Genomic DNA, 25,893 nt, shown 5'->3' on the forward strand with positions numbered 1-25,893 from the left:
GGCAAAGTGGAATATTCCTCTTCCTTTGAGACTGGTGACCTGTTTAAAGACCTGAAAAAGCATCTCACCTAATCGACTGTCTGCAGGAACATCCTTGAACTCCGTATTGTTCAGTGTAACGTTCTCTTCCTCGTGTATGACTGTCCCCTTTGTGTGAATATCATTGGTCTGGGATTTATGCAGGTTTTTTTTTTTTTCTCCATTGAATTCTTCTGTCCAAACTTTTTAGGAACAAGAAAATAAAAAAGTCCTGCAATAAAATCCAACACAAAAGAGGTAAAAGCCAAGTCTGATTCAATTTCTTTAAATTGCTGATTAGATATTTCTTAAAAACAGGAAGATTTTTACAATACGCCGTTGTTTTTAAACAATTTAAAACACAGATTTCTCTGGCGTTATGTAACTATACTATCGTGTTCCAAGCGCACAATCACACATCCAGCACCAAGGTATCCATGAATATAAGCTTTGTTCACAAAACTGCCTTGAGAGGTATTTCAGTGTTTTTGTGACGGAGTTCTCCTTCTTGATGTGTGCGTTCGGTAACATAAGCCGACGACTGAGAAGAGACACGGTTTTTGCTGATTCGACGTGATTCCGCTGCAGGCGGCAGGCGGCCTTTAGGAAAGTCACGTCGCCGTTGTTCTTTGTTGCTGAGAGTTTCTTCTACGGGCTGCAAGCTCAACACATGATGCAACGTATCGGAGCGCGATGTGAGGAGGACCTGATACCGAATCCGTCCAACAGGACACATTGGCCCAGTTTACATGGGTGTTTTTTTTTCAATCTGACTGAAAACAATCGTGTTAAACGGACATGTATACAGGGACGGCGTGCAGCGACCCTGGGTGACAGCGGATTATACAGCGTCATCACGTCACTACGTACGGATCCACTTTATATGACACATTTACAATCCGATACACGTGGCCATTGTCCAACCCCCCCAACATGCGCGCTCTCCAGGGCCTGCTTGGTGAAGTGTTTAACGGTTTTGCCTAATCATGGAAATGTGTGGGCAACGCAAATTGTTTCACAAACGCATAAAAGACGGTACAAGGACATCCAATTAATTACAGCAAAAACTGACAAATGAGTAACTCCCACATGCTATCTGGTTCAAAAGCCGTTTCATGCTTTGCAGACAAACTTCCTCCATGTTGGAAGTTTCCAGGCGTACTTCAGTTCCTTCCCAGGCTCCACAATTACCCCGTAGGTGCGAATATGAGCTGATTGGTCTGGCTTTCTGTCTCTCTGGTTGTTCTTCGACAGACTGGCAACCTTAAAATCAACCGGCTCGAGCATCCTCTTGACCGTGGTTTGAAATAATACAGAATAAAAGATGGATAAACTCCTGGATTAGAACTACTCTATAATTCTTCCACTGAAGTGCAGAGTCCAAATGTTCACTGTTAGGGTTCACCCATTTCCCATTATAGTTCCTAAATGGGAAAAGAAAGAGGGATTTTTAAAATATCTATATATTTTTTTTAATTTTTTAAAATGATAACCTGCATTTCTGGGGCGTTACATGACTGATCATTACAATGCTGCTCAGCGTGACAATAGCTTTTTTTTTATCATTAGATACTGAAGCAGTGAGCTTTCAGAGGCTCTCCTCTCCTCTCCTCTCGTGTTCAGCCTATAAGTGGAGTGACACAAAAAAACATGATATGTAACTATATAAAAAAGGGGGGGGGGGGGGAACCATAAAATGACACCACGCTGGGATTTCAGCTCACATTTCATTTGTTCAGCCTCACGAGTCGAGAACGTGTTGATGTGTTAGTCTAAGTGCTAATGTGTGGCAGCTAATCTGTCGAGGTCACGCAGACAGGCCAGTAAGTGGCTTAATGTGTGGGAAAGAGTGTGTGGCACAGAGACGAGCCGGGGGAAGTATCCTCCCTCCCTCCCATCCTCCTCCAGCATGATGGGCAGCCGAAGACGCGAGCGCAGAGGGGTTCTTTGGGTTCGAACTCCTTGACGTGAGCCAGACACTCCTGAATAGGTACAGGAGAGACCGAGAGACGCGGGCGCGCTTGAAAGGCTGCCGAGACAAAAAGGCCGATGAAATGGTGCAAAATGGGGCGCCGCATAAAAAAAAAAAAAAAAAAAAAAGTAGGCTTGAGCTGCTGTGTGACGATGAATTGAATCCAGGTTGCACTTCCTCTCTGCGAGGAAGAACGAGGGGCTAATAGCTTTTATTGGTCTGCTGGCTCATCAGCCAAGCAGTGCTCGCCTGGCAACGGTGCACGCCGACCTCCCGTCAGCGTGGTCACGGTTTAAACCCTCACCTTTTGGCTGGAGAGCGTCCCACAACTTTGGGGAAAAAAAAAAAAAAAAAAGTTTTCCATTTTTACAGGGCACGAGCGCAGGGCCATCGCTTTACTCAGCAGAATTTGAGCTGATGTGCTGGAAACTCTTCCGGTTAATGGAAAACCCGAAAAATCGATTAACCCGATCTTAAACCAGTCCCACGTCCCATCAGGCTCGTGACCACGAGCAGACGCACACTTACATAAAGGCCAGGCCGAGGTAGTTGGCGGTGCTGCCCCAGTACATCGGGTTCTCTGTGACGTTGAAAGGAAAGCCCGTCACCTTTTCCTCCATCAGAATGCCAAAGTAGTCACCTGGAAGATAAACACATGAAATACAGTCAACGTCAGGGATGGTTCGACTTAACAACAACATGCACGCCTGGTTCGCTCTGCTTGTATTTGTTCCCCAAATCGAGGTGACTGTCAGGCATTGATTTTGTGTTTTCATTCCAGAAATGCTGAAAACAACGAAGTCACACTTTTCTGGAGGCCGCCATTATCAATCTGAAGCACGACTTTTTGCCACGATGTTGTCGTGGCAAGGCGTGCCAATCTGGAGTCACGAACCGGCAGGCTCCCGCACTGTTCACGACCAGTTCACGCACAGCTCACGGACAGTTTACGAGCTTCCCGCATTGGCACGACGTGGTTGCGCGCGCAATTACGCACGTCATATACGAGTAAAAAGGGGGCTTTCCCAACCCCGGGTCATCTTTGGATTTGCTGTGGAACAGACAACATGCTGAATGACAGTGACACCGTCATTGCGGAGAGGAGAAGATGCCTGTACCTGGCAGCTGCTCTGTGTTGAAGAGCAGCAGAAAAGGTGCTGCCGAGGGCCCCGAACAAAATTTTGAACATTTCAAAATTCTCGTCCCGACATGGCACGCAGTCACGACGGGTTTACGCACACGTCACGCCACACTACGCCACTGTACGAGTAGTGTGCGACTCGATTCGTGGCAATGCGTGGCACAGAATCGTTCAGGTGTAAACCTAGCTTCATCGTGCACGTGCATAAGAACTTCGATTTGTCAATTGGGATTGGTCAAGGCATCATTTTAAGAGAGTTGATCCAATACTTCAGTTTATTCAACACTCTGTTCAGTTATTTTATCAGTAATGTTTGATGTAAACAGTAGAAACCACTGCAATGTATACAATCGTAGCTCAATACCCTTCTGACTTTAGCCAAAAAGATCCCAGTGTTACAAGAATAATCCATGAAAGTTCAGCTTCAGAGGAGCAGATGGGACTTTTATTTACTGCACCTCAGTCAATGTTTCCATTTGGTGTCGTCCTTGCATGATTGACGGACGATGGTTTCCGATAACACAATCAAGTGCATTTCTGTTACTGAGGATCAATGTTTAATTTGACACATGGTAGTAAATTATCACTCTCATGTATGCCAAACGGTTTCACCTGGAAAAAAATATATTATAGTGGCTGTACACTGCATGGATGACCCAGTTTTTTTTGTTTTTTTTTTGTCTTCCTATTGCTAACTTTGTGTTGAATGACCTTTTTTTTTTTTTTTTTTTGGGCTCCATCTTCACTTCTCTGGGTTTTGTTGGTGCGACATGTGCTAGACTTCGCCCTCACTGGGAACACGACAAAAGGTGTAAAAAGTTAAGACCCATAATTATCATCCCGCTCGGTGCCGAGTTTGGCTGTTTTCAACCTGTTGCCATGGTTTCCGCAGAGTCATTTGCCTTGAAGTCCCGTGTGGAAAGCCGGGCCAGACGGATTCAGGTGGTGCTTATCACGTTGCAACCAGTTCTGACACACTTCTGACAAAACGGCGGCACGGTGGAGTGGAGTTCTGGCGCCGCACGGCCGTGCTAACGCTGCCATGTCGGCCCGCTCCGCTCTCACCTCGCTGTTTGCACCAACAACACAAGTCTGACGTGCGAATAAATAAAACACGCAAAATGCGAAGGTTGAGGACTCGCTTTGTGTATTGTAAATGCTTTTTATTTTAGGAGGATTTAGAAGAATGTAGAGCTTAATTTCTTTTTTTTCCGAAATTTACAACAAATAGTGTTGTATACTGAAAAACCTCTTTGCCTCTGACAACACTCATTGTTCTTGGTGTTCATGAATCTCAGTGAATGAGGTCTAATTCAAGATTCTGTTCATCTAATTGCCTGCTTTTTAGACACTTCGCTTAATCTTTTGTTTTGTAGTGTTTTGGGACATAAAGCTGACGCTCCTGAGTCTCTGAAAGAGATTAAATGTGTGAGACCAGGTGTATTTCTGAAACTAAATCGCAAAAAAATAGCACAATCAACATTTGCAAAAGACATAAAAAACTGGAGTAGGTTTTATTTCCATGCAATGTGCATTTTTCTTATGAAAAATCTACATGAAAGTTTGAAATAAGCAAGAAAAGTGCAAACAGCAAATGTGCGAATGAGGCCTAAGTGAAGATCGCGCGAGCTGATCTCAGCCGAAGGGTCGCCAGTCCATCCCAGGGCACGGCGTTTCACCAAAACTATGAACAAACAGGAGCAGCAGCTCAGCCAGTTCGCTGCAGAGGAGACCTACTTACCTCTAATGACGATCATCAAAGCACTCAGTCGTCACACTTGACCTCTTTTTCATCAATTCACACACACTTTGATTCATAACTCTTCTCTTTTACGCACTCACGAGTGCAGGAACCAGATGAAAGAAACACAGTTCTGAATTTTTTTTTTACATGTTTCATGTATTTTTATTCAAAGTTTTTTACCATTATGACCTCCGCCTACTGACTGACAGAACTGATGCTCCAGCAGGAGAAATACCAGCAGTAATCAATGACTTGACCTCTGGAATTCTAATTAATGTGGGAGGGATCGTTCACCTCGACAGGGCATTGAGCTTCTTTCTTGTCTCTTGCTGACTTCACCTTTACGCCCTGTTGTTTCTGCTAAACCATGATGTTTGTTTTCCCGTTCCTCCTCCACTGGAGGCACACAGTCGGACAAATTCTGGAGCACTTAACCTGTGGGTGTGTGTTGTGATTCGGCATGTCTTCTCGGCTCTATATTAAGCCCCCTGAGTCACGGCGACCCGGTGATTCAAACCCACGGCCCAGGGGCAGAAACAAATAGCCAGATAAAATCAAATCACACGCGGCGTCGACGTGTCGGCCAGCTGCTCAGCGATCCCGGCTCCGGGCGCGGACCCGCCCTTTCTTCTTTACCCTCCAGAGAGCTGAACCGCCAGCTCCTTGTCCAAATCCCCGTCACCAATTTTCATAAACACAATGAAACAACGGTGACGCAAGACCCCCGCGTTATGCTTTCTGACACCGGCCGTCGCGGCGGCGGCCAGAAATGAGGTTAGCGCATTGTTTGGCCCGACAGTTACTGCGGGCTCTCTATTCAAAACCGAACCGATTTGTTTACATAATCTCTCTTTATCCCATCTTACCTGCGGCGTTTAAATGAGCATTTGTAATGAAAAAGTGTTACATAACTTTAACAGGCATTAACAGGCTGTCTTGAACAGAGAACAGGGCCGGGGTAAACACATGTGTGATTCAACAGGTGGAAGCCAGTGTGTGTTGTGCAACTTGCTTTCATATGTGTGTGTGTGTGTGCATGTGTGATCTTTTGGAATATGCATGCCCCCGCAATACCTAATTCCACCCCCCCCAAAAAAAAATGGGCCACGTAATGTACGTGTACGTAACGCCGCTATACACTCGGGTTACAGTGAGCAGTGTCCCAGTTCGATATACCTGTACACCAGTGTGACATCAGGGGCTTGTTTATCTGGAGCCGGTGTGAGCAGAAAAACACCCCACGATGACGTTAACTCAAACTAATTACATAATCTGCATATTGATTGGTCTGAAATATTAACTCCATCGGCAGCTCAGGCTCAAGTGGTGATGTAAACCCATGTCCGACCTCGGCAAATATCATGGAGCCTGGTAGAGGATGGAACGAGTTGTTAGTTGTCAGCCTGTATTATCTATATACTGTACATTTAAAGCTTGTTTTACACCTATAAAAGTTGAGATATGGATGAATTTGGTCAGTTTTGCTGATTTTCCAATACACTGGTGATTATTCACACTAAAAATGCACTCCGTCAACACTCTCAGGTTAAAATGACCCATTTCAAGTCATCCCATTAGAGCCTGATGAAGGGCTGAGGACACCATCGAGGATCCGAGCAAACACGACCACGTCTCAATAAAAGACGAGTCTTTGACGCACTGATGAACCTCGGTGCGTCTTGTTTGTTTTTTTAAGATGCACAAGTGGAACGCAGGAGAAAGACAAGGGAGTGAGTCTGCGGCCAGCAAAGACGTAAAAGAGGCGAAGAGTCACCGTGTCCGGGGGAATGTTTAATAAATCCAGCCTGTCTCGTAACGGCTCCAATCATACAAATTGGCATACCCACAAATAGTTTCATCTGGGCATCAAGAGACGGCTATTTGTCGGAGGATCTTGTGTTCGGAGCACAAATGAGAGGCTCTGCTATCAGAAGTCAGCGAATGCGCCGTGATGCTCCCCGCTGGAAAATAATAAGCAATTTTCCTGTCCCTGCTTCATGGGGTCTTTGTTGGTGCAGATGGTGGAAGGACGTAACATCTTGATTGGTTTTGTTTGGTGCGCATACAAAGTAGGCCCAGTCCATACACACACACTCACACACACACACACGCAGAGGAATTAACACACACTTCTGTTAGTTCCTTCTGCTCCTGCAGGCGCCCCTCTGCCGTCGCAGTCGGAGAGCGATTGTATTGATGGACAGGGATGGCGCACGGCCTCCGACAGTCTGTGTGAACCTTGGAGATCACTTATTCATAAAGCTGACCTAGAAACAAGTTGGTTCCTGCCAAGCGCTCATTACGGTCCTGTTGCCTACATTTTCCTTTGAGAAGACCCCACAACGTATTTGAGGTGAATAAAAAGTACATTTGTCTCAATGGCAGAATATTTCTTTCTTCACTTGCGTAGGAATGAGAAAGTTTGTACAAATAAATAGAAACGGGTCAAAATCCATGGACCTGTTTTCTTGTGGGAGCAAAATACATCTGAGGAAGTCACGAGAGAGCCGATGCTATTTCTTCTTAAAATTAATGTTTGGTTCGGTTTAAATTCTGAAATTTTTGCATTTAATGACGATATTTCGTCTCTGGTTTTCACACAGTACAGTTCACTTCGGTGCTGACTTTACCTTCCATCAGCCAACAGACAATCCAAAAGGTTTCAGCAAAGGTTTATAAAACTTCATGTCACGGTTGTTGTGACCAAAATTATCACGATTGTCATTGTTATCGTATTGCTGCTGAAATGTACTTACATCCACACTGAAATCATTTCAATGAGATTTCTTTTTTCTGATCAGCAGGACTCTCGATAGTTGAAGTTTGATTCGTGTATTACAGTGAAGTCTTCTTCAGTGTAATACAAGTGTTCTGTAAATGTGAAGTTTTTCCGGAAACTTTTTCGCTCACCGAGAAAGGTTCCAGTGAAGCCCAGAGCCAGGAAGCTGGTGACCACCATGAGCGTGCCCAGCACCATGAGGGCGACTCCAGCGTAGAAGATAACCGGTTGATCCATGGCGTCCCACCTGGGCTGGGCCTTCATCGCCACAGTCACACTAGGGAAAAAACATATGTGCAAATATGGCGAGTCTGAATCCAAAACATCATGGAAAGGTGAGTTAAGAGAGTTAGTGAACTGATCAATTTACATTAAACCCAAGTAACTTGTAAGCATACAAAGGAAAAACTGCAGAGAACAAATAAAACTGAAAGAGATTTTCAAGAAGATAAAGTCATGCTGACCTAATTTTTATCAGTGACAGCCATTAAGTAACATATATAATTAATGCAGAAGATGTCGGGCAAGAAACGTGGACAAAAGAAAGACAGGATACAACACAGAGTCCCATGGAAAAAGCAGCACTGACCCAATTTTCATGAAACTTATTCCAAAGCGAACACAACAAAGTCTGCTATTTGTTCGAAGTTCAACTATCAATACTGAAGATGTAGAGCAAGGAGGCCGCACAAAGAAATGGAGATAAAGGAATAAAGGTGTGATAAATATGTGAAGAAGAAATCTGATTGAAAAAAGTATTTTTGACCCAATTTCCTTCAGACAACTCCGGAGCTATAGTAACTCCTACGTGAAATAGAAGACAGGTCGAGGCCGCGCCGCTTTAAAGTTGCAGAAAGAGTACGATTTAATTGCAGTAACCTTTACTGGAATGGAAAGAATTTTTATGAAAAAGAAAACAAAAAAAATCCCCAGTTAAAGTTAGCTTCAAAGTCAACAATCCCACTGTGGCAAAACAATTTCCATGAAAGACAAACAGAGAATAGTGTTGCTCTCATGGATTTCCTATTATCTTATTCAGGAATCACATAAAAGAAAAAACTGAACTGAACTTGATTACATTAAAAGACATAAACTGAATTTCTTGTGTTTGTTTGACATGACTGAACATGAAATTGGTTCATTTTGAAGGAACATACGCTGTCTTACAGCTGTAATTGATACCGTCTGATGCAAAATACATTGAAATGTTAAAAAAACAAAATAATAATAATAATAATAATAATTCTACTTTTGGTCCATGGGCCTTATGTTCGTTTGTTTTTTTAATTCATGGGGAATTGATGGAGGTATTTTTTAGTTAGTAGACATAAAACACGTGGCTCCCCAAAGTGAGCACAAGTCCTCATCCAGCAGTAAACATTTCAAAGACAAACTCTGTCATCATTTAACTGTGGTTTCATACATTTATGGACAAAAGAGCATGTATGAATTGATTCCTGCATCATCAAATGGTCTCGTGGTGAAAAAGCTGCGTCGTATTTGTATTGAAACATTGTAATATATTGTCACAGAGAACACGCAGATGATCCATTCAGGTCTTTTGTTTGTTGTTCAACGCACGCATTCAGCGCTCTCTCTCTGAAGGATGAGCTCGGCCTCTCAGACGTTTCAAATATGTGAACAATTTCCAGGCACGTGTTAGCTCCATTCCACATTTCTGCTCCTTTCAGTGTGTGCGTGTGTGTTTGTGTGCAGTGAGTGCAGCGGGAAACAGAATGCGTTTAACCCGGCCTGACGTCACGCCGCTGGAGGTGATGCGCGGGTTTCGAGCTGTGTGTGAGCGGCCGTGCGCTGAAAGCATTCTCATTTTTGTCCTGGGTGTTTTTGCTGAAGTCCTTCGGGTGAGAGGTTCCTGAAGGGGGGGTCTCCGCTATAAAAGGCATTCGTTTTAGTCACACTTCATTATTAACCCTCAAAATGGTGCATTTTATTGTAAAACCTTCGCCTCAGTATGTGCAGGTATACAACGTTCGCACTGCACACACCCGCCTCCAAATCCCCCCCCTGACCAGCACCATGGCTGGAGTTAGTGTGCTACTCCCACCAATTTGTTTTTCAAGGCCATAAAGAGATCAGACAACCTCATCAAGAAATCAGAGGAACATAAGAAATATCTACCCTGTTCAGAAGTCGAAGTGTTTTCAGGTTCCCAAAAGGTCCTGAAGCAGGGGATTACTTCTAAAAGCAGTTGGAAGATGATATGAGAGAGCTCTGTAAAGGCACCGCTTCAACCGCTTCAACACGTCTTTGAAAATTCAAGGAACAAGGAAATAGCACTTTTTGCGAACTCTGAAAAAATTCAAAGGATTGCTCGATTTATGAGAAGTAGATGAAATGACGACACCAGAGAGAGGTGTTAAATTTAATTTGCTTTTTAGAAAAAAGCCTCATCATTCTAAATCCATATGTCGTTCAGGAAAAATGACTGGCAGTATCGATTTAAAAAACAATATGTAATTATTCTTTTTTTAAAAATCAGTGTTGAATTGTTTAGAATTTTCTTGGAGGTTTGGTGGGCTGGGCTGGAGCTGGTTTTGACCCATAGGCCTTAATGTTTGACAAAACTGAGTAATAATATAATCTTGGTAAAACGAAATGTGCGTCAAGCTGAAAATAAACTTAATAAAATTCTTGTTTTGCAACAAAAGATCTGATTTATTAAAGCCTTCAGCGGACAAAACAGATGCAAATGTGACTCATAAAAATTGCATTTTCAGTCTCTGATCATAATGAAATGAAACACAATGAAAGTTTTCCATTCTCACTTGAAGATGTGTAAACGGGGCTTATATGACTGATGGAAAGACGTGACGCTCTAAAAACATTGACCGAGTTGGAAAAAACATGATCACAAAAAAGAAAAATTACACTGCAGAAAAATATCTAATCCTCTTCCCAAAACCTGTGTTCTTCATTTGCAATTTCCAACGAACAGCAGCAGTGCGAGACTAAAACAGGCGGAATGAACTGACATCTGTGGGCAGTCTGCGCGCTGACGGCTCACATCAGGCCACAAGCTGCCTCGTCTTTTCACAGAAAGACAGATTTCAAAGGGTTCCTTCTCAGCAGTCGCATTGCTAACAAGATTTTTGTAACACTCACGCCTCCGGCGGCAATCCTCCAATCTCTGCTCGGCCTGTGCTTCGACCAAATTTGGATTTCTGAGTGAAAATGCACACAAAAAAGCTTTTTTTTTCCCTGTAATATATTGGAATATTGCAAAGTTATATGACAAAGATGAATGCATCCCATGTGTACACACTATATAAAGATGTGACAGTAAAATGATGTTTGGTTATTTGCTGAATTTAAATGTGAGGGATAGAAAACAGTTGCTGCATTGTACTATAACTTAGATCACCACACCTGGAATGTTTGCATAACTATATTGTGTAAGAATGCAGTTCACTTATTTAAAATAAGTAGATATTGGTTAAATTTTCAATCATAATATAATGAATTGTGTGATTTATTGTGCAAAAAGTGAGTAATAAATTCAAAAGTGTGCCACGTGGTGTTGTAGTAGTTCGCATCTCATGGAGGCAATACTGTGAAATCCTTGACAGACTAAAAGGCTCTATATATAGCGGTTGCACTGAAGAAAAAATTGAAAAAGATTTCTGTTTACACTAAAACGATCTTCATTTACTTAGAAATGACAGAAACGCTGAAAACGGTCACGTTTTCATGTTGGGTGACAATTTGGCGCTGTGGTTTTGGTCATGAAACAGTGCAGACATTAACAATAGGAATACACGGACTCGGGCTGCTGTTATGAGTGACTATAAAATCTAAAACTAGCAGGTTCCAGGGGAATATGGTTACATCCGCCCCTTAATGAGCCGGCAGACCTTCCTCTGACGGCAACCAGAAGTAATGAAGTGTCCCTGAGGTTGCGGTCGTTCATGTCTCCCCTTTTGTTCTGCTTTGAACCGTCACAGAAATTGAAAAGTTAAATCTTTGCACAACAGAAAGGGAACAGACGCTTGCAGGCGGCGGGGCAGACGAGGTGTGTGTACGTGAATGTCGACGCACCTGCGAGCTTCTGATTGAAAGCGGCGGCCAACCCGCTGACAAAAATGGGTCTGGATTAGAAACTAGGTTTGGGGTTAATAAGAGAGAAAGTGGGTTATGAGGTCTGCACAGTGAGTCTCATGGTGAACTTTCTTTGTCGAGGGGAGCAGGAAGTGTAATGTGATGCCCGGCGGTGCTGCTGCCACATCCGACACAATGCGGCGACCGCTGGGCTGACCGTTAAGTAAGGTGGTCTGGGGGAGGCACACTGCTGGGATTTGTATTGGAAAGGAGATGGGAAACAAGGTCTGGGGGAGACATGGGCAGGGGGTAAGTGGGTCTGTAGGACCGGCTGCTTCATGTCCCGTAACAGGTGATGACGAACCCACCATGACTCAGAAGGAAAACTCTTTCTAAAAGTACAAGTCTTGGTGATTTATGGGTTTTAACCCCCGAGCATAATGTATTCAATGTCATTTGTAATTATTTGGTTTTATGGGGTGGCCAGTCTCTCAAAACTGTTACGTTCTGGTGCTTAGTAGGAACTGGAGGGAATAAAAAAAAAGATTTCTCCAGACTTTAGAAAGTCCAAGACTGAGTCAAGACCAAGACCTTGAAAATATGGTCTCAAAAACAACAACTAACGATAGTATGTACCAAGAAATGTTCTTTTCTTCAACATAGAAGTGTAAAACAAATGTCTGTGAGTTATGAAGTCGGATATCATGTTATTTGACAATATGGTTGATATTGTTTCTATTTTTTGTCTTTTGCAGTTTGAAAAAGGAAGTAAACCGAGATGAAGACAAGTATGTAAAGGTGGAGGTGCTGAAGGTTTATTGTGAGAGTCTGGCAATGAGCTGCATACACCGGAGTTCAGAAAAACGCTCGAAAACAAGGCTGATGATTTGCCTATTTATCCTTTCTTGACTCACTTTTAGTCTGTTCAAAAATGTCAAAAATTCAGTTAAGATTCAAAATTCAACAACAACAACAAAAAAAAAAGAATTCCTGAGATAAATATATATATTTTTTGCTTTTGAAAAGAATAGTACTGGGAAAAAAATCAGTTTCTGCCAGCAGCTAAAGTCTGGTAAGAAACCTCGCTCTGTATTTCGCATCTTCAGAGTCAAGAAGTGAAGAGTGGGCCGTGTATAACGCCGGCGCCACTCTCCTTGACCCGTCAAATCAAAACAAGTCAAGAAATGCACAGAGAGACTTTGACCTACATGCTCCGTTCACACAGCACTGCCACGTCGCATGGAATGCAGTGAACAGGCAAATATCAGAAGCCAGAGGCCGACGTTTCTTCCGGCAGAGAAATTTTTGAAGGACGCTGAAATGATGTTGACACTCTCGATATTTCTCCACTGACTTTTAACATTCCTGCAAATCCACTCAGAGAATGTCCTGAATAGCTGAACACTGGTATTATGATGTTTGCGCCGATTGACCAGACGGTGGCCCCTAGTGGCTGCAGTGAATACGACGAGGGAAACTGAAATTGTGAAATTGTGTAATTCATCAATCCAAGATATATTCCAGTATCGCTGGATCATCTGGAAACAAAATTTTCATATATACATATAATTTTGTCAAGTTGCGGTGATCGGTACAAAAGTGCTTCAGAAATTCAAGTGCTCAGTCAAAGCCCTCACTGCTGGGTGATAAGTGGTCGACTGAAAGCCAAAGAGCTTCGACAGAAAAAGAGGGATTGATGAAGCTATTGTCTTCCATCCTACAGAGCACTTGTACACACAGCTTGTTTCCTCATACTTGATCAATAAAAAATCAACTGGTTGCGCGGTGAAAGGGAGAAATAAGGTTTGTTACCGCAGAGTCGTTCTTCTTTTACCAGACAGGAAGGAACAAACCCAGAAGCTGAATCCATACTGCTTTGACTGATTGATTACTTCCTTTCCACACTGTAGAAACGTTATGGAGAGTTGAGAACAAAAAAAAAAAAAACCAGCTGTCCGTGTTATTTTCTTCGCTGTGGCTTAAGTGATCGCCATGGTTACACAGAAATCGTATATAGTTAGATGGAGCAATAATAACCACTCAGCTGCCACAGCTGCAGCAGCTGTTTACGTCGTAGCTGCTGAAAGGCGACTGCCTGATGCAGTAAAACATGTAGCCTACATCCACAGCTTTCAATGGAATACTCTCACATGAGAAGGATTGTGGGGTGGTCGGGTTCGACTCCATCGTCATGTCAACAGTAAAGCTGTGTGACAGTAAATAAGCACTTTTTGTGCGGCAGTTCTGCAATCTCTTGTTCAGTGTCTTGGTTTTCATTCATTTGTACTAATTACTTCACTTTATCGATTACTTTGTGTGCTGCAGTGTGAAATTCGTAACACATTCACAAATACTGTAGAGCTGGTTACTTATTGCATTTGACATTCCCCACATTCACGTTGAAGAGCTGCAAAGCTGCTGTCTCTCTCTCTCTCTCTCTCTCTCTTTCGATCAATGTTATTTCCATGCCACGAAATCAAAGAGTCCCAAACCCAAATGTTAGCTGCCCAAGTAACTAGTTAGTCTGGATTTGTAGTATCATCTTAAATGAGAACTGTAACTCACTCTCAGGAAATGTTTTAACAGTAATAAAAAATTTTTGAGTACTGAGTCAAAATCCTGAACAGAGTCTCAATGCATCCATGTGCGTCACGTCTATTAATCCAATCACTAAATCTCACCTTCTACCGTCAGACTTCAATTTTGAAGACAGTATTTAAGTAGCAATGACGTAGTATCAACTATCCGTCAACATTTTTTATATAAGAAATTTGCATTTGCTTTTAACACTCCGTTCGGGTAAACGCAGAGGGAGGAGCACTGTAACAACTTTACATGAAGTAATTCTATATTTACCATGCCCTTTCATTTCATTAAGCCTTCTCCTTTTAGAAAGGGAGGCCAATTAAAGGCCATAGCTAGTTAATTAAAAATAATTGACGTATCGAAGCTTGGAAGCTTCTCCTAAAGGTTTATCGTTGAGCATAATCACTCTGGAGCATCGAAAATATGCACTGCGCATAGTCTGTATGGCTGCAGCGGCGTGCGCGTCTGGCAGAGCTAATAAAAGGATGTAACTGTCAGTCAGGCAATCAGTTCTGCGGTGAATTAGTCAGTGTTCGAGAAAGTCAATTAGGCAGGCAATTTAGCGGCCTGACAATAAAGCTGTGGGGCGTTCGCCGTGATGGCCAATCGCTCGGGTTGTCGGTCGGCAGGGACTGGAGACAGTAATAATATTTTCTAATAAACTGATCTGGATGTGCTATGTAGAGCAGAGTCGAGATTGGCCATGTCTCCACTCCTGCTGCATCGGGTCGGGATCAGGCTCATGACGTAACAGGAAATCATGTTCACTGTCTCTCATTCAAATGCACTGAGCGTTGATATGTTGGGATCAATTCGTGTTTGTTAGCCTTTCGAGCTTTGGTTTGATGTCAAACCAAATCACTGTATGCTACGGGTAACACGGGCTCAAAAAATGTAAAATTGGACAGAAATAATCGAAAGAGTATGCCATGTGAAGCCGCACATACACGCACGCAGAGAACAATACACTCTCAACATTAACAATAGCGAGTCCCAGGAAAATATTGACATGAAGCAATGACACTGAAGCCATTGTAACCATTGTTGTTATTGTCCATCTACTAAGCATGTGCTGTGCAGCACAAACAAAAGCTCAAATTCCCTCTGCGTACATGTAGTCAATGCATTTTAAAAAAAGCCCCATCTTGGGAGAAAAAGTTTCTTCTTCAGCGACCTCGAGCACCGATGCCTTGAAAACGGACATCCTGAAAACACGGTGAAAGTCGGGCCTTGCTGTGGTTCGGCTCTGTCTCTGTAATCGCCTGTCATGTAGCAGCAGCCAAAAACATTTAGGAGCCCAGGCCAAAAATTTCCGAGGTATCATCCGAGTTTTGGTCACAGTTAGAGGAACAAACCTTTCTGAAATTAATGGAGCAGCACTGATCACACGAAGCAGCATGGCTACTGAACCAGAGAACCCAACGCCCTGCATGTTTTTTGTTCATCTCGCTCTGCACGTGCCTGAAAGCAGCCCACTCATTTCAATCAAGGATGTCACAAACAGGTCAGCGCTGAGTAGAAATGTTGTTTTTTTTTTTTTTTTTTTTTTATAATTATTAATTTTCAAAGCATGCTATGACACAATGGGTGGGAGTATGTCAATTTGCTGTGAAGGTTATGGAGGTTAGTCACGCTTCATACTGCTCAGGTGATGTTTGCGTACACAAAATACAAAGCTTTGATCAGTATTGCTGCCAGGTTGCTCATTTGCTCTAATAAATGTCATATTTCTTAAATTGAAGAGGATTACAGTTTTATTGTATCAAAGCATACAGTTGCATGATGGCTTTGTTTTGACCACGTTCTACTTCCCAGGGTTGAAGCTGGGAAAGTGTATTTGGACAACATCGATATAATCCGCAGATTACTTTCTATCAAGGTATAAACTGTTGTCGCTCCAATTTGGCTCAAATGACATATTATGGGTAATTTAGCTTAACTCCATGTTAAATGTTGAATTGAAAGCACATCAGCGTAGCAGTAGCGTAAGGTCATAATCATCTGCTGGCTTTTCACTTGTGAAATAATAAGTAGTTATTATAATAACACATGGAGCACCCCTGATGGAAAAGTTTTTTGTTTTTTTTTTCTCTCCCCAGATTAATACAGCCTGCATTGAAAGAATTCACAGCAAACTGAGCCTGAATGTGTTTATAAGCAGTGGGGCAGGTTTTTCAACTCAATTGTAATGATATTAAAAAAAAAAAGAGATAGAGAAAACAAAACAGAGCTAAGAGTTATTTCACAATTTACATCTTCCTTTCTCTCGTGAAAAGGTACAATTTATCACGTGAGTGAAACGCTCCCCAGATCAATCCTCTGACAGCTTAGCGCCATCTGTTGTGCCCAGTGCTGATGTCTTATATCACCCCTGTATGAGTGTACAACTGGAAATAGCCGACGTAAGTTGAATAAGTCTCTCAGGACAATGTGACTCAACTCAAATAGAAAATCTTGACATTGACTCCTCTTCGGTGTTCGTCCTTTTCTTTCAAACTCCACATTTCCTCTTCCTCTGTTCCGCCGTCCTTATTGAATATGTTCCTTTACTGAAGGTTAGATGACTCTTGACAGAACACTTGTGAAACCGCTGACCGCGCTAAACGACTTTCTCCATAAATCACCAGTTCTTATCAAACGAGCTTTCCAAAAGTACTTTAAAAAAGGCATTTTCAGAATGAGCTCATTTCTCCAACAAACATTAAAATGGTAAAATCATTGCTCTTTTTGCACTGGGTTTCTCAATGATTCGAGTTGAGCGCTAAAGTCATTATTCACCTCATTCGCATTTCCAGGCCTCAAATAAGTGAATGAATTATGTAAGCACTCTTTAGAAAGGCACAAAAGACAACTGGCACGACAAGCCATCGCTCTGAAGCAGCTTCAGAGAGAGGAAGAGAAACTGAAATGCCGCGCTGGAATACCGTACATCTGCGGTTCGCATTGCCTTGACTGGGCCGTGTGGGGGTGTGTACTTCCAGCAGGCACTGGCACCGCGACGGGTGTGGGGTGGCACTGGCACGGACAAAAAGCCCGAGTGCTGATATGGACGGGAGGATGAAAGAACAGCGAAGCAGAGACAAAGACACCGAGGTGGCGGGGAAGAAGAAAACAGCAGAAAACCGAAGAGGGTAGTGACTCAGTGCTAGGAAATGCACAGAAATTCATTAATGCTGCTCAGCTGGGGGTGGGCAATTTATTTAAGCTGTAATTTGAAAGCAAACAGAAATATCTGGGTAACTGTGATACACGTTGCAAAAGGGGAGCCATGTACTTTGCATTTCAGGCAGTGGGTCAGTGGTGAGTGGGCGGACATGCTGAATGTTTCCGAGCACCTCGGTGAAAGATGAAAGAAAATATCCTCATTCTGTTGAGGGCACAAAAACAAATGTTCAAAAGTTGACTCAAGGTGATGCAGCTGGGCTATTCGCCCTTGTGCAATTCCAACAGTGGGAACATTGAAGCAACGGACATAATGGGAGGTGAACTAAAGAGTTTACCCTCACAGGAAAGGAAATCACTGAACAGAACAACTGTGGAACAGTGGGGTTACCTAAGTTTGCAATGGTGAAAAGAATTGGGTTCCCCAATAGAAATTCTTTCAGTGGTACACTTCTAATGCAAATGGCTTGAACCAGATAAAGACGGTAAAGTGGAACTCCTCTTAAACTTCAACTATTCAGGCTCGACGGTTGTCGTTACTGTGTCAGTGTCATAATCACGCCAAGACGTCATCGGCTCTTGAAGGTCTGCGGATGAAAGGTTGTGGATGCCTTTTGACATTTCTTAAAGAAAACCCTATTAACACTCAGACAAAAAACTAAATAATTTCACTCAGTGGAAAATTATCCATAAAGTGCTGAAGTGGTGTGAGCTTTAAACAAACGGAGCCCAAGGACAAAGTGCTTTATGCACGAAGACTGTAAAATTTCATCAAAACATCGGCAAGAGGCTCTTATAGCTGTAGGATTCATAGTATACAATGAGAAATGGGTTTAAACACACTTGACTCACCTGCATTGAGTGTCTGGGAAAAGACTTTTCTACTCAAAAACGACATTATGAAACAGTCCCTGATTAAAGTGAACCTACAGGTAAAGACTGAACCAGTCGAAGGCGGACCTCTTCCACTAAAGTGGGTGAAGCAAATGTAAACAATGTAAAGAAGCAGCACATTCGCCCTTGGCAGAATGAACCCAGACTCAGCCTTTTAATCATGGCAGCCCACATTATTATGGGAGGAATACAATAACAAAAGCAAATTTATGCAATCCAAGGAATATTCTGCAAGTTACTTTCAGAAGACAGAATTTACCTGTGGCTGCGGTAAACATTGAGGAGAATGATGACGAATCCCAGACAGTAACAGGCCAGGTGGGGGCTCCCGAACAGCCTGGAGAGCCTCCGTGTCCGATGCTCCCATCTCGCCACCTGGCACATCAAGGCAAGACAGGAGACAATAATTAAAATCTTCATTAAGACATGCTGATCTCCAAAAATAGAATGTTTGGTACTTTTGCAAAAGCAACATATTCTCACTTGAAACATTGATGAGTAAAGGAGGTTTCAGTCAATCACAATTCAGCCAAGTGGAGAACCACAACAGCATTCTCAGTATTTCTGTTCTTACTTTGATTGTGATGTAAATGCAACCATCTGCATGTATTTCTTTTCTCAAGTGACAAAAGAAAAAAATTGCACCGCTCCCAGCAAATTGCTCCTGTGTGAATAGGGAACTGGATTTCTTCAACAAAGACGAATCTGCAGTCGCCGAGTTCATTTTTTTGGTCTTCATGAGTGTGAATGGACGTATTTAGTGGAAACAAGTGCTGGCTGAAGAGCTCACGGCGTGACGAGCTCGCACTGTAACTGCACTATTTTTTCCCCCTCTGGATGCTTCATCAACCATCAGAAAAAGCATTTTTCTGTCTTTTGGTTTCTTACCTTAACGATATCATGACCAGGATATCCGATTTCTAAATGCATTTACAGATGTTTATTATGGATGCTTATCAGAGACACTGTAGCTTGCACTCTGTGCTGCACTGGCTGGAGGCAGTTATCCATTCCTATTGTTCTGTTTCACTTGCAGCTGGTACCTGACCACATGGCCAAACGGTGCCTGTTTATGCATTTCATTTTCCGGTCTTTGCATTTCACCGTGCAAGCCCACAGAGCCTGGGCCGCACGGTGCAGGAGTGTTTTCCTCGAGCGTGCTGGCCAGAAATCGGCTGTGCGGCACAAGGCGTTTGACCCGTCCTCGTTTGGGCCGCGAATCTGCCCGCGGCGTTACTGACTGAGAGCACTCTTGGTGAAATTCCAAAAACCGACTTGACTGTGGGCTGAGGAAGTGCGTAGATGGCTGTACACAAGCACAAATAGAGAGGAAGCAGTACAAGACACAGATGTTGTCATGGAAACAGATTTCCTGTGTTCAAGAAAGGAAAGACAAGAGAAGGGGGGGAAAGGTGAGAGAGTGAAACTTCAAGTGGTGGGAAAGGAGAAATCGGGCGGTTTAGTGAGTGCAGGTGTGGAGACTAACTCACACGGTGTTTTTCTTGCACTGTCAAAAGCAGCAGCAGGTGGTTCGGCAAGCAGAGACCACTTAATGGCCCACTTTGCATCTTGAGAGATGGAGTAAAAAAAATCTCACTTAAAGTTCCCCTGCAACTCCAATTTGTCTGACAACTGCCAAGACACTCTTAATGCCTGTTCTTCCTTGTCAAGGGAGGATTGCTGCTGTGGAATTGCTGCCCAGTTGTCAACTGTCTTCTCTGACTCTGGCTTACTGCGACATGTATACATGCTGGTCGCATTACAATATGCTCCGCAGGATGATGACACATGGCAAATCACAGAGAGGGGGGACGATACCCGTGACGAGTCAGGAAATAATGATTCGCTGTGAAGAGAAAGGAGTGTTGAAAACAAATGTTTTCATTGTATGTCATAATGTAAGAACACACATGTAACTCTGGTGGGGAAGCAGATTACAAAAATCTGTTTTAGTCTAAAGAATACCTTTACTTTCAGTGTACTCGATTCTACAAGAAGCTGGAAACCTTCAACACAGATTCATGAAAATGGAGAAAAGATGTACGCTGCCATCCATGATATGAATCTCCAGTTCCATCACATTTCAACAATGTTACTTTGGACTGACATCTGCTGATGCAGAATATCTGTCCTGGAGACGACTGAATCTTTTAGGCAGGGTTCGATATCCTGCTGGAAACAACCATTAGAAGGTAGTACACCGAGTTCTTAATGCAGGGATGGACATGGATCAGTAGCAATACTGTTTATAGAAAGCTCAGTTAATAAGACTGGGCCCAAAATGTCACATGTTCCAGACACCATTAAACCATTATCAGCAGCATCAACAAGTGGTACAAGGCCCAACTGAATTTATTTTATTTATATATACTTTTTTTTTTATTATTATTATTTGTCTTCCTTTCCAATTGGACAACATTCACCTCAAAAAGCACCAAACTGCCTGGGTTTAGTTTGCACAAAGTGCTTTTAACAGCTGAAAACTGACATTTAAATAAATGTAAAGGTCTAGTTGTTTTCATGGCAGATGTTCTTGTAAAATGAAAACTGGACAAGTCTTAAATATACATATATGTATATATATATATATATATATATGTATATATATATATATATATATATATATATATATATATATATATGTATATGTATATGTATATATATATACACACGCACACACACACACATATATATATATATATATGCATAGAAGAAAACAACTCATTCTCTTACTAAGTGGGGAACACATTACACACCTTCCACTATCCACATTAGCAGGCCATTTATGCCATTTGCGACTTACTACCATCCACCAGGTGATGGAGTGCACTAAAAATACTCAGGTGCTCGGCAGACAGACTACTGATGCTGATATCAAATCATCAATCAAGCCACGGAAATAAAAGAAGGCGCACACGGGAGGGGAGAGAACAGGCAGTGGCGCCAGATTGGCAGAACGAGCAAATCCAATTCAATCAGGGCTTAGGTAACGGGCTCCTCCTGAGTCCTCCTCAGCCCACTTAAATCACAGATCCATTGCCTTCAAGAGACTACATTAAGGAGACATCGGAGGGAGAGACTTCAGACATATAATATTCCAGGAGGGGAGAAAATTTCAACGGCCCAGAAGAGCAAAATGTGGCTAAAAGTAGGTCTGTCTCATTCTCACCTCAAAGACAGACACAATAGCGCCCAAAGTACAAATTGCATAACGCCACAGTGTACTTTTTTGAGTAAAGCTGTCAAATCCTCCAGGGGAGAAAGTCTCCACTGTAGACTGGGATTTTTCTCTGCTGGGTTTATCCACTGTGTAAATGTACAGCTGTGTTTTAATCGAGGACAACCTGCACAACACAGGCGCAGCCAATTGTATTAATGCGTGGACGTGTGCTGTCCCACACTAATGAGGAGAAAGAGAACAAGAACATAGAGGGATCACATGCACACATGCAAAACTGCTAGGAAATAACACACAAATGAATATTCAAAGATCCAGTTTTATTGGACATTTTGTCAGCGGGCTTTCAGAGAAGGAAACATTTATATTTAGATGGGGGATAAAAACATGGTAATTTACGAAATGATCGCAAATATTTGTTGGGTGATCTCATATCAGTTCATCAAAACACTTGATTTTAATTATTAGATGGATTCATCTCTTTGTTTTTAAGTGTTTTTAGGTTGCTTCTTAGCTCAGTGTGCTGATACTGAGCGGGCAGCTTGTATCGACTTCCTGTTTCATACCTTCTCCGCAAGAAATAACCGAGAACGGATGACCCCTCTTCCACCTATAGAGGTAAAAGAAGGAAGCACTTAGTCCCCACTCAACTCAACTTCACATCTGGAGCACTTTAAAAACAATTACAGCTGAACCAATGTGCTGCAGATAAAACGCCTGGTTCTCAGCTTCCTGTGTCTGTCCAACCAGTGATCGCATACATGGTTTATCTGGCTGGGCTTTTTACTGAGCCACCTTACAGAAACTGATGTCCCATTCTGCTCCATCCTTCTGGTCGCTCAGGCCTGCGATATTTGAGATCTCACTGCCATTCTTTTGTTGGATCCCCTTCGACTCCGCCATTAGTGGAATGTTCTCATTTAGCCATGTTCTGCCTCCCCTCTGTCCCCCTACTACGTGTTAGTTGGTGTATGCTAGTGGATATGTGTGCACATCTCAATTCACATCCTTGTATCCTTTTGTCGCATTCGTCCCGGTGTATGGACGCACTGTTCCCCACACTGCACTCGCCTCTGTCCTTGCTTCATTTTGCTAATTCTTGTGTCTTTTGCAAAAAACATAAAGGCACTGATGATGAGCACAGGCTGCTCTAAGCTGAAGGTAGCTAAAAGGATGACGGCCAGAGCTGAAGAACTAATTCACCTGTGCAACTTTTTCTTATTCGTGACACATTTAAGTCCAATAAACAAGGCAAGTTTTCAGTAACGTTGGGGGTGTGACCTCAGGAAGTGCAAACTTGTTCCAAAACAAAAAATGTGAATCTAATGATTACACTACACTGACCAAGACTCAGGTCAAAAGCATTCATCTTTGCAAAGACAGAGCATATCTATCAGATTAGTTTTGCTTTTAGCATAATGAAACACTTGAGTGCACTCCTATTAGATTTTTATATACCAATAAACATAGAAAAGCAAAGCCGTTGATTTGCAGCCTGACCTCAGAAACAACTTTTGGCGGCACACAGCTGAACGCTCTCCTCAGAGCTCAGTGTCTCTGATCACACTACGGTCCAGATTATGATCTCTGTTTGAAGCTGCACGGAGACCGAAGCCTTTATACGACTCTGATTATATCATCTACGATGATTCAGCTGAAATGATTACAAACAACCGATCCATTCAGTCGCTGGGACTGCTGATCTGAACGCTTCTTGTTTGTCACTTCAGATGACACGAAGAAATTGACTCGCTGGAATTGAGTGCTTGATGCTTTAGAGTTGATAAAATACTCCGTTGCTTGGATTGTGGCTTGTTTGTCATGAAAAAGTTTTGTGGCGCTGCCCTCGGGGTCGGAGAACGCTTTGCTTCCACAGCGGCTTGCTGACACTGTTAATTGCCAGTTTTATGTTTGTGATATACAACAACCCAAGCTGCCTTGCTCCCCACAGCCCTGTCAAGTCTATTTTAGACTTTCTGAGATTTTTCGCCACATTCTGTAATATCTGTTAAATGTTTGGAAAAATATCAGGCACCATGGGATCAGTTTGGGGTTCAATGTCTTTCTGAAGGACATTTCAACATGTGGACAGGGGGAGATAGGGAATCAAACCTGCAACATTTGGAATGAGAGATGATCGGTCCAGCAGCAGCTGCAACGGAGGAGGAAAAAGGAATTTCCCCAAAGAGATCAATACAGTTTAATTAGTTAGTTAGTGCTTTTGGGTGATCACACCAACCTCATGTCAGAACAGATCATGTTGTTCCTTGTTCATTTTGAGGCTTCATTTCATATACTGTTTTTAATCAATGAAATGTGGTGTGACAAATTCGGAGCGCAGATTTACGTACTGCCAAGCGAAATGATTTTTATTTGAGTTATCGCTATCAGTTTGATAGTAGTTAAACAATCATCTACTGCTGTTTGACTCATCAGTCATGAGTATCTACAAAAATGATCGTTTGAGTTCTCGAAAGACTGCTTGAAACTTGTACTCTGAATCTATTCTATGGTATAAAAAAAGATTAAGTACAAGAATGATCCCCGGTTAATGTAGTATTTCTATCATATTAACGAAATAACCAAGAGTTTTTACAGTGTAATTAATAACCAGACTGACAGTGAACATGTTGATGAGATTTGATTAAAAAAAAAAAAAAAGTTAAGGTACCTTGAAGAAATTACATCATATTGACGTATCATCTCTGACCTTTGAGCACCAAAGCCGAATCAGTTCGTGATTGAATAAAATTAAATGAAAACAACAAAAAGTACAAAGAATGATGGGAACAGAGCTGGAGGCAGTGTGGAAACATGAACCTTTTAATCCTGATTCTTGGAAAAATTTATAACTGGAGGAAACATTTTGGGTGATAACATCATAAACAATGTCCTGATCCTGTATTTCAGCGCCTTGAGTGATGAACTGATTGTGAAGGAAAATTAGTATTAGAGTGAATTACTCTTAATTCCCTGTAAAAGAAAAAAAAAAAACACAACCACAAAAAGATGGTGTGAATCACAAAATTCAGGAACTTCATGCAGTGGAATGGATGACTTTCTGAGGTTCAACGAATCGATCTCTGTCACATGTCTGAACACATCCAAAGAGCAGAGGAATAAAGACGCAGGGCACTAAAGACGCTGGACATGGGATCTCACAAAAAGCCAACCGAACTGATTGCTTGGTGGTTTGGTGGGTCGGACTGGAGCCTCTTGAGGGCCGGTTTTGGCCCACGGGCCTTTTGTTTGACCCCCTTTGGTCTAGAGAATCCTCACTCAGTGTGTCGATATTACCTGCAGCATTTTGGGTAATTGATCCAATGAGTAACCAACACTATGTTTTTTCTTTACCCTCCACTCTCAGTTTCATGACTTACTGACAATCATTCTAATACCTAATTTTGTGTTTAACTTAAACTTAAAGCACCATAATATTACAAAAAAAAAAAAAAAAGAGCTTTACTTGAGTTTTACTTTATGTTGCTCAAGGATACCTAACAGACACTGTCTCAACTGCTGACACCTAAAAAAATTTTCTATTCCCAAAGGCTGAAGGTTGTTGGGTCATTGTCTCATTTGAAACGAATAACGGTTACCTGAAAATCTCAGGTGTGCGTTCAGCATTTACTTTAAGAAATTTCACACTTTGAGGCGAATTTGAAACGAACAAGATCACTGCAGGCGTCTTTCATCTTGACCTCGTGGCAAATCGAGAAGCAGGCGACCGAAAGATATAAATACAGCAGATGATTTCGATGTGATGTCTAAGCTGGAAAAAAAACAACGGCATTGTTTCCAGCGCCCACCGGCGTGACTCACTGGCACATGCAAACAGTCACGCACAAACTTTAGCCAACACTGCGTGGGCACATCTGAGGTCGCCTCACCCTTTCAATCAGTGTAATTGAGTCCCGTGAATAAAAACATGAAGGGAATGAGCTGAATCTCCATTTCCCTACCGAAGTCATGGATACAAATCGCAATATCCCCAACCGAAATGAACCAGATACATATGTACCATCAAGAACCTAATTAAGGCCTCAGAGCGGCTTCTGGCCGGTTATCTTCCGCATCCAGTTCATCCCAGGCCAACATGCATTAAGTGATTTTTGACCACGGGGTGGAAAGACTCCAAAATAAACAAAACATGAAGCCTTGGTATATTCTAGCAGGGTCATTTCAGGACTCTGCAGGTGTACATATGCAGCAGACACAGAACGATCAACAAAAGGGGGAAGAAAAAAAACACATCCTCTTACTTACTGCCGGTTTTCAGCTCAGTTTTTGCAGATATGTTATCTCCTTTCTGGTTTAAAATGTGTGACAATGAGAGAACAGAATTTAAACGACACATTCTACA

General features: G+C 42.4%; 1 protein-coding gene across 2 annotated transcripts in view; it reads right to left on the reverse strand.

Annotated features, from left to right (window-relative positions):
• pemt (phosphatidylethanolamine N-methyltransferase) overlaps positions 1-25,893 on the reverse strand; it is a 54,983-nt gene that overhangs the window by 12,098 nt on the left and 16,992 nt on the right. For both annotated transcript variants that reach the window (XM_030098135.1, XM_030098134.1), the window contains exons 3-5: positions 18,612-18,727; positions 7,786-7,931; positions 2,519-2,630 (exon numbers count right to left, since the gene is read on the reverse strand). In XM_030098135.1, coding sequence (XP_029953995.1) covers positions 2,519-2,630; positions 7,786-7,931; positions 18,612-18,727 — 374 coding nt within the window. The remainder of the gene's footprint in view (positions 1-2,518; positions 2,631-7,785; positions 7,932-18,611; positions 18,728-25,893) is intronic.

The sequence above is a fragment of the Salarias fasciatus genome, chromosome 8 (assembly GCF_902148845.1).
Source record: "Salarias fasciatus chromosome 8, fSalaFa1.1, whole genome shotgun sequence".
NCBI classification, from domain to species: domain Eukaryota; kingdom Metazoa; phylum Chordata; class Actinopteri; order Blenniiformes; family Blenniidae; genus Salarias; species Salarias fasciatus.